This window comes from Acyrthosiphon pisum, chromosome A2 (assembly GCF_005508785.2).
Source record: "Acyrthosiphon pisum isolate AL4f chromosome A2, pea_aphid_22Mar2018_4r6ur, whole genome shotgun sequence".
NCBI lineage: Eukaryota > Metazoa > Arthropoda > Insecta > Hemiptera > Aphididae > Acyrthosiphon > Acyrthosiphon pisum.
In genome coordinates this window covers 42,408,343-42,417,285 of record NC_042495.1, presented here as the reverse complement: position 1 = coordinate 42,417,285, position 8,943 = coordinate 42,408,343, and the positions used below count along the sequence as shown (strand labels likewise).

Genomic DNA, 8,943 nt, shown 5'->3' with positions numbered 1-8,943 from the left:
TTGACAATTCTCCGGGATAAATAGAGGGATACGGGACTTCTGGGATATACTGTATATATATATATATATCTTGAGGACAAATTTAAAAAAAAATCAGGCAATTGGGGTAACGCTCTGCAGTATATTTAGTATGTGTATAAAGAAGTTTCTGTAATAATGGATATGCTAAATTTGAATTTAATAATATAAAAGTCATTGTAACAGCGGCGTAGATACGATTTTTTTTTTTTTTTTTTTGGGGGGGGGGGGGGGGTTAAATATATTTATTATATATATTTACAAGTTATTAGTTAAACTAAACGTAATTTTTATTTTGTTTCAAATTGGAATTAGTTATAAATAGTTGCAATAGTTTTTTATTAGACTGTTATAATAATTCATAAAATAAAATCCACTCGACATCGTTATCGCTGTTTTTGTCGATTTTATAATTGGTTATTATTTCAGTCACGGTTTAAGATATACTTATATATATATCATATATTTTAAACCGTGATTTCAGTAATAGTTATCGAGGGGGGATTGGGGTGCTTGTCCTACCTATGGCCTACCTACCTATTATTGTATTTAAAGTTATTTGTTTTGTTTTGCTATTGGGAGGCATTAGTGTTACAGTAGGTTAAATTAATTTCGGCCGAAAAAATTGGATTTGAAAATTTCATTGTGCGTATAAAATATGATAATATATTTGAAAAGTTTCAAATCATATAAATAAATATATTTTTTATATTTTTATATATATTTTTATAATTTATTTATATGTCTATGTTTCAGGTTCTCACGAATAATATTTTTAAATTACAACAAAACAACTAAAAAAATATTCTTTGTTTAAATATCAAATTTCCTCCAAATTTTAACTTAAAATGTCTGTAAAAAAAACTATATTTTTTAGATTTTTTGGTTACAGTATTAACTTTTTATGAGAATACTTTTTATTAAATTGTGAATCCTTAGCTGTAAAAATCGAACACAAACTAATTTGACAAATTTGAACTTTAAATGCTTATATAAAAAATCGTGCCTATGGATCTTTAATATTTCTCAACTGCTATTATAGCAACTTTTGAATATACTTGTATTTATGTATAAAAATGACAAGTATTTAATATTTACGGTTATTCGTTTTTCAATAAGAACAAAATAAGAAAATTCGTTAATTTAGGTCTGAAAATTCAATGTCGAAAATAGGTATGTAAACTTCAAACACTCCTAAAAATTAGATTGACTTCCGGTTACCTTTTTTTTCTAAAATAGTAAGAAAACTTATGAGGACTCGTATTCAATTTTCAAATCTTAGATATAAATAGAAAACATTATATGAATTTCTAACTAAAAATAATTTGCAAATGTTCAAGATTTTATTTTATTTTACTTCCGACGCTCATGAAAAATTAATGTTGATGTATGCTCAACTTTTTTTTTAAATTTTCAAGCATTTTGACAGAAAACACATTTTTTATCAACAATAATTTTAAAAATACATTAAAAATGTTGTACAGAAAATGATGATATATAAATATCCGATGAAATTTTTAAGTATCTAATATATTATATTCTACGGTTGTTAGTTTTTTAGTTTGTGAGTGACACAGGTCGAAGATCTCAGTCCGTGGTTACACCATATTACCATAATTGACGAAACTAAATTGATTTTGTCGATAATATTGTTCTATGGATGATAAATTATAGGGGCTTTGGCCGGGTATTGAATATATACACGGATGTTGGATGGGTCCGTGTACGCTATATAATGTATTTACGTACAGATGGTACAGGGGCACCCGGGTACCTAGACCACGGACTATTCATAGTCCGTGACCTAGACACAGCTGAATCTGATATTCCTATACCATAGAACAATACCTCGGTCCTTTATCAATCAATGAATATTACCGCAAAATAACTATAGATAACAGTTGTCGGAACACTGACAAGAACAGTTCTTGTGAATAAATTGCGATTTGTGATGTGAACGATGTGATTCGTGAAGAACTTTACTTTAACGATTAAGCTTAAAGTATGGCCATATGAGAGGTTTATTCCTTTATTTTATCCATACTATTATTTATTACTTACATATCCTTTGAGTTTAACCATATTGGTGAAATTTCGTACCGACGTAACTTATTTAAATATCGTGGTTCCATGTAAGAAATATCGTTTTAATTGTGTGAAAAATAACAATAATAAAACAAAACTAAATATTCTTTAAAATACTTTTGAATTGTCCAATTTTGATAAACGTCGCTCCTCAAGTGTGACTTTGGCTAATCTTATTTTTTATTTATACTTAAAGATAGCATACAGGTATGTTCTCACAATAATCCTTGATAATTTATTGCAAAAAAAAAAAAAATTGAAATACATTACCTTATAAAGTTATTAAAAATGTTTTCGATTGTACGTCAAATTTCTAAATTCAACAGCAATTACTTTTTTGGACACCGATTTTTATATAATTTCATATTATATAATATGTACATTGTGTTTTTAATCAAAAACCGAAATAGTAATAATATTGCTAGCCAGTTGAAAATTAGAAATAATATTTTCTTAATCACTTAATTTTATATTTATTGTATTTTCAGTATAGATAAAAACTTCAGAGGCAACTAAATATTACCTTGTATCATATTGCTTGTCTTTCTTTATAATATTTTATTATTTAAATGAATAGCTGATAATCCTATTTGAATCCATTTTGTATTTTCCATCAAGTAGGCAGTATTATATTATTTATATTTAAACCTCTCAAAAGTAAACATTATTAACATATATTTTGTGACACAATTTAAATTTTCTTAAAAAGTTTTTTAAATAAATTAAACTAATAAATAAACAGTATAAAGCTATATATAAAAAAAAAAAATATTGAAAATGAATTAAATTATATAAATTTCATTAAGAGTGCTGAATAACTATAATTTGAAATTTTTATTATGTTTTTAGATTAATTTAATAATGGAGATATTGGCATGTCGGCGACCTGTTCTAGTGAGCATTTTAAAAAATCGAAAGTTCATAAAGAGGTGTCATACTTTCAGTCATAACCAACAGAGAAGTATGAGCCATATTATGCAACGTAGAATGGACAGAAATCCATTGTTTAAAATAAACAATCCACAATTGTCAAGACATTTTGCTATCATGAGAGTTATAAGTTCAGTTTTAAAACTACGATACTTAGTGTTAGGTAGTGCTGTTGGCGGAGGCGTATCTGTTTCAAGGGTATTGAATACATAACTAAATTTACAATTACCAATTACCACCATTATTCAGTAACCATTAATATTTGCAACTTATATGTAATGTTATAGAAATACCAAGAATGGAAAGATTCATTGCCCGATTTAAGTTGGCTGGAAGATGTTTTTCCCAACAATAACATAGCCAATACTATTCAAACATCATTGAAATCAATTTTGGACACTGTGCAGAATATTGATTTCGGTAAGACCCTAAAACTGATTATGTTTTAAGTGGAAGAACTTAAATCTGTTAAAGACTGAGATAATCTAGTATTTAGACTGTACAAACAGTTCATTGTATGTTATAGACTCTTCAAAATCTAATGAAAAGTTGGACAAATTAAAAGTCTGGCTTGATTCTCATATTGATCAAGCGTTTAAGGCAGCAGAAATAACTGAATCAGATGACCAATGTGAGTTTTTATCTGTGAGAGAAAACTAAATTACCATCTTAATTTTGAAATATGTCTAATAGCTTGTCAGTGCCTAAAAATATTGTAATTATATTCCCCTTGCTTTTTTTTTATATTGATTGTTTACACAAAAGTTTGCACTTGATCAAATTTAAAATCCAGTAACTGCTTCTAATTAATTCTCAAGTTTATCAGTGTGAAGTTAAGCTACTTGTATTTGAATTCGAGAAAGTATGCATGTTTATTCAAGTTAGATAAATTCATATTATATTTAATTTTTGTTACTTATTTAAGTTCTTCCATTTGCCATTTGCGGTTGCTCTTCCTTTTTTTTTCCTAAATAAAATTAGAAATTTATTTTTAGTTAAAATTTTTATTTTCTAAACAAGTTTTTTTAATACTTAATTTAGTAGGTATATCTAATATTATATTTGTTATTTTTCTAGTATATATCATTTTCAATTTTATAATACTATAATTTTCTTGTACTCTATTCCATTTATTTTGACCTACTCATCCGACAAACCCAGTTGCAGTCTCTCCCATAATTATGGCGGTAGCCAGCTAAAACGAGAAGCAGCGCCAGTTGCCAACTAACGGCAACCAATCACAGAGGTCCTGGCTAGAGGGTCTGAATGTTACCTTACAATGACTTAGTCTATATGCGCTAAAGCAGGTCAACTTAAATGGAATAAAGTATAATATATTAATATAACATAATATGAAACATGTATCGATAAAAATACTTGATCTTAATTAATTTTAATGTACAATATAATATAACAAATCCAATTAATGTTGGGTTACATTAAGCATTACATTTTTTTATCTGAGGAAATAATTTATAATAGTGAACATTTTTAAACATACCATGTACTTAAATATTATTTTTGTAGCTAAAATTGTTGAAGATATTTCTCCCATTATTACTAAAGCTGCAACACCAAACTCTAAAGATTACAAACAGAAATTGGGTTAGTATATATGTTGAGAATACTTATAGATTGTCCAAACTATACATTATATTGTTTGGTTCTAATTAATTACATTCACTATATTAGAAATATCACAACAAGAAATTATAGAAATACAGTTAAGGTACCAAAAAGAATTGGAAAAACTAGAAAAAGAAAATAAAGAATTGCGAAAGATACTTTTACTTGCAAAAAATCATAAAATGAATATGAGAAAAGTTAAAGTAATTATTAAAAACCATTCCAATTAATTTTGTTTTTATTATAACATTTATGTAATAAATAATATATTTTTTTTGCTTAGAAATCATTAATAGATATGTACTCTGAACTACTTGATGAATTGAATGATTACGATTCAAACTACCAAACTCAAGACCATTTGCCCAGAGTTATTGTAATCGGTGATCAAAGTTCTGGAAAAACGTCGGTTTTAGAAATGATAGCACAAGCAAGAATTTTTCCTAGGTATTATATAGCATATTATATAAGTTTTAGTTTGATAAAAATATTTTGCATTGATATTATATTAATTTAATTTTTTTAGGGGTGCTGGAGAAATGATGACCAGAGCACCCGTTAAAGTGACACTAAGTGAAGGTCCATATCATGTAGCACAGTTCAAAGATAGTGCTAGAGAATTTGATTTAACTAAAGAATCTGAATTAGCTGAACTCAGAAAAGAAGTAAGATTCATTCTTGTAAAATTTTTGATATCACACCTATTATTAATTTGTGTCAAATGTAAACTTTATAAAAAGGTAGAAGCAAGAATGAAGAACACTGTAAGCCGTGGAAATTCGGTAAGTAATGAAGTTATTTCAATGACAGTCCGTGGTCCTGGTCTTCAACGAATGGTGCTTGTCGATCTACCAGGCATCATTAGCGTAAGTTAATAAGTTAATATTGCCATTACATAATAATAATTATTAAACTATCAATTCTGTACGGATTTATTTATTAGAGTGTGACCCAAGGCATGGCACCTGACACACGAGAATGTATACGTCAGATGTCTACAGCGTATATGTCTAATCCAAATGCAATCATTCTCTGTATTCAAGATGGATCTGTAGATGCAGAAAGAAGCAATGTTACAGATTTGGTATCCCAAATTGATCCACATGGTCGGCGTACTATATTAGTATTAACTAAAGTTGATTTGGCTGAAAAAAATATGGCCAATGCGGAACGTGTACGTGAAAGGAATATTTTGTCACATCTGAATCAAAATTTCTTTTCAGTATTCTTATTTAAATGTAATATGTTGTTTTACCTTTAGGTTAACAAAATACTAAGTGGCAGTCTATTTCCTATGAAAGCATTGGGATACTTTGCTGTCATAACTGGCAAAGGCAATCAAAATGATAGTATTGATAGTATAAAGGAATATGAAGAGAATTTTTTTAGGAATTCCAAACTATTCAGGTAATGTCTATAATACCTTTGAAGAAATAATCGACACTGATTTTTGTTGTTGTCTTATAGAGAGTCCATTGGTATTTCATCACAATTGACAACACGCAACTTGAGCATGGCTGTTTCTGATTGCTTTTGGAAAATGGTTCGCGAAACAGTTGAACAACAAGCAGATTCTTTTAAAGCAACTAGATACAATTTGGAAACTGAATGGAAAAATAATTTTCCAAGGTTTTTGACAAACTATTATATATCTCAAACAACTCTAGAAGTCTTTTAAAATGACATATTAACATTTTTGACATTAACCTCTCTAGGTATTTGGAACTGGACAGAGACGAGTTGTTTGAAAAAGCTCGTGGAGAAGTGTTAAATGAAGTGGTGAATCTTAGTCTTGTATCCGTCAAGGATTGGGAAGAGAAACTTAGTGCTGAACTTTGGAATGGCATTTCTCACTATATAATTGAAAATGTCTACTTGCCTGCAGGTTATTCGGTGAATCAAACAAACAGTACTGGTAATGATAATAATAAAACTATGAAATCTTAAATTACATTTTAATATTTCTGTATAGCAAGCTTCAATACAATGGTTGATATTAAATTAAAGCAGTGGGCTGAGGAGCAGTTACCCAGAAAATCCATTAATATAGGTTGGGTTGTGTTGAAAGATATGTTCAAAACAATGTTTGAAGAAAACCAAAACCAAAAACTTCAAGCTTCCGATGAAATTTTAGAAACTTTAAAAATGGCTGTTATTGATGAAGCATTAAAAAGGCACTCTTGGGAAGATAAGGTAAGGCATTATTGATGATTTATAACTGCCATTATGAATTTATGAGAACATTTAATTATTTTTAACAGGCATTAGAAATGTTACGAGTGATTCAATTAAACACTTTAGAAGATAGGTGTATAAAAGATAAACATAACTGGGATCAAGCAGCTCAATTTCTTACCAGTACCTTGGAAAATAATTTAAAAGTAAACAATTGATTTATTATTTTTATAATATGCTTATAGCAATGTCATTTAATTTATGTTGTATAGGTAACTGATGGCTTATTAAAAGAAATGGTTGGCCCTTCCAATTATGAGAAATGGTTTTACTGGCAAAGTTCTACGGCCGAACAAACTAAAAGAAATAATATTAAATATGAACTGGAAAATTTATTGCACTCAAATCCAGTAATTAAATTATTTTAATACTGATTTTGCAACTAAATTGTTTTATTTATGCTCGATTATTGTATTTAGAACCATAGTAATTTGTTAAGTAAAGACGAACAAATAACAATTAGCAACAATTTGAAACAGAAAAATGGAACACCATGTGAACTTGATGATATATGGCAAACGTGGTATTTAGTGTACAGACGTCATTATTTCAAAATAGCTTTAGAAAATGCACAAAATATTAAAAAACATTTTTACCACTATCAAGAATCAAATGGCTTACAGGTATATTAAAAACTTAATATTATTCACGTAATTGTAAAGAAAAATATATCGTATTCACCATGTGGATACTATCCAAAGTTGTGAGAAGAGTCGTTTCATTATTATATGTAACATATATTATGTATATAATAAGGAATATTACGTATTATAAAACTAAAAAATTATATGTTTAGAATGAGTATTATGATATTGAAATGTTTTGGAGAATAACTCGTATGATCAAAGTAACGGCCAACGTCTTAAGACAACAGATTACCAATAGAGAATGTAATACTATATTAATTTAAGTTTAATATATAAACTAAACATTAATTTTATTTTTTTTTACATTAGTGAGACGTTTACATAAAGAGTTAAAAGAAGTTTTGGATGAGTACAGCCAAAATATTGAGATGAAGTGCAAACTGTTGACTGGGCGCCGTGTAACTCTAGTTGAAGAACTCAGTGAGTTTTGGAAGCTCTATAAAGTCTGAAATATGTATTTTTATGAGCTTTTTTTTACTTTAGATAAAGTCAAACAAATTCAAGAGAAACTTGAAGATTTCATTCAAGCATTGAATAAAGAAAAATAATGATTTAATTTGATCGTTAAACTAGATTTAGGCTTCTTATGATGGTTTTTTTTTTAACTATTTACTGTTGGCTTAATATAATATAGTTTTTCCAATTTTTTTTGTATATTGTTTGTTTTATAAGTAGATAGTTCCATTTAAAATGCCTATAAATTATGTTGTTATATTATAATTATTAATTAATTAATTATAAATCTGATAATTTTTCTTTACTTTTCACATAATTATATTAATTGTATATTATGTTTATTTAATAGTTGACTGATGTATTGGATAATACTGAAAAATCATTCATTACTTACTACTTTTTATACATTTTTGTAAGTATGTAATCCATGCAAAAATCTCTTTTAAATACTGTTATCTTAACCCTTTTACTGCTCCAGACATACTATTACGTCCAAAACATTTACGCCATTCACTACTTCGGATGTACTATTATGTCCCTGTATTTAACCGAATAACCCCATATGGCAACATAGATTTTTTACAATCATTTTTTAGGTATAAGATACATTTTCAACATTTTAGTTAAAATTGTAAATAAAAAAAACTCTGGCGCTAATGGGTTAATAATATTCTCATTTTCCGGTAACCGTACAAGTTTTGGAAACCATGGTTCACATTATTTTAAACTTAAATTATTAGTTCATATAAATCTCAAAATTAAGATCTAAAAAAATTTTAAAAAACAACATTTAATTTTATGTTGCATATACCATTACAGTGGATAAATAGTGTGGCAGTGAAAGGGTTACCTAACACTTAACAATATATCCACATGTAGTCATGCATTTAAGGTTATCATTTATATATTAGGAAATAAATGAGAAATAATTTTTCGATATTACAAA

The 8,943-nt window shown here is 27.6% G+C and overlaps 1 protein-coding gene across 6 annotated transcripts; it reads left to right on the top strand.

Moving 5' to 3' along the window:
- Positions 1–1,894: 1,894 nt before the first annotated feature.
- LOC100158908 (dynamin-like 120 kDa protein, mitochondrial) lies at positions 1,895–8,943 on the top strand. 6 transcript variants are annotated; one of them, XM_001950135.5, is made up of 20 exons: positions 1,895–2,020; positions 2,953–3,231; positions 3,321–3,453; positions 3,560–3,664; positions 4,561–4,638; positions 4,726–4,862; positions 4,943–5,106; positions 5,186–5,324; positions 5,400–5,525; positions 5,603–5,833; positions 5,921–6,066; positions 6,127–6,288; positions 6,375–6,574; positions 6,632–6,852; positions 6,921–7,040; positions 7,107–7,244; positions 7,314–7,517; positions 7,691–7,784; positions 7,851–7,961; positions 8,025–8,943. In XM_001950135.5, the coding sequence occupies exons 2-20, from the start codon at positions 2,965–2,967 to the stop codon at positions 8,087–8,089; spliced, it is 2,841 nt and encodes a 946-aa protein (XP_001950170.1). In that variant the 5' UTR covers positions 1,895–2,020; positions 2,953–2,964; the 3' UTR covers positions 8,090–8,943. The 6 variants fall into 6 exon arrangements, with proteins under 6 accessions (XP_001950170.1, XP_008183279.1, XP_008183278.1 ...); XM_008185057.2 differs by having other exon boundaries at positions 1,922–2,037; XM_008185056.3 differs by having other exon boundaries at positions 1,930–2,150.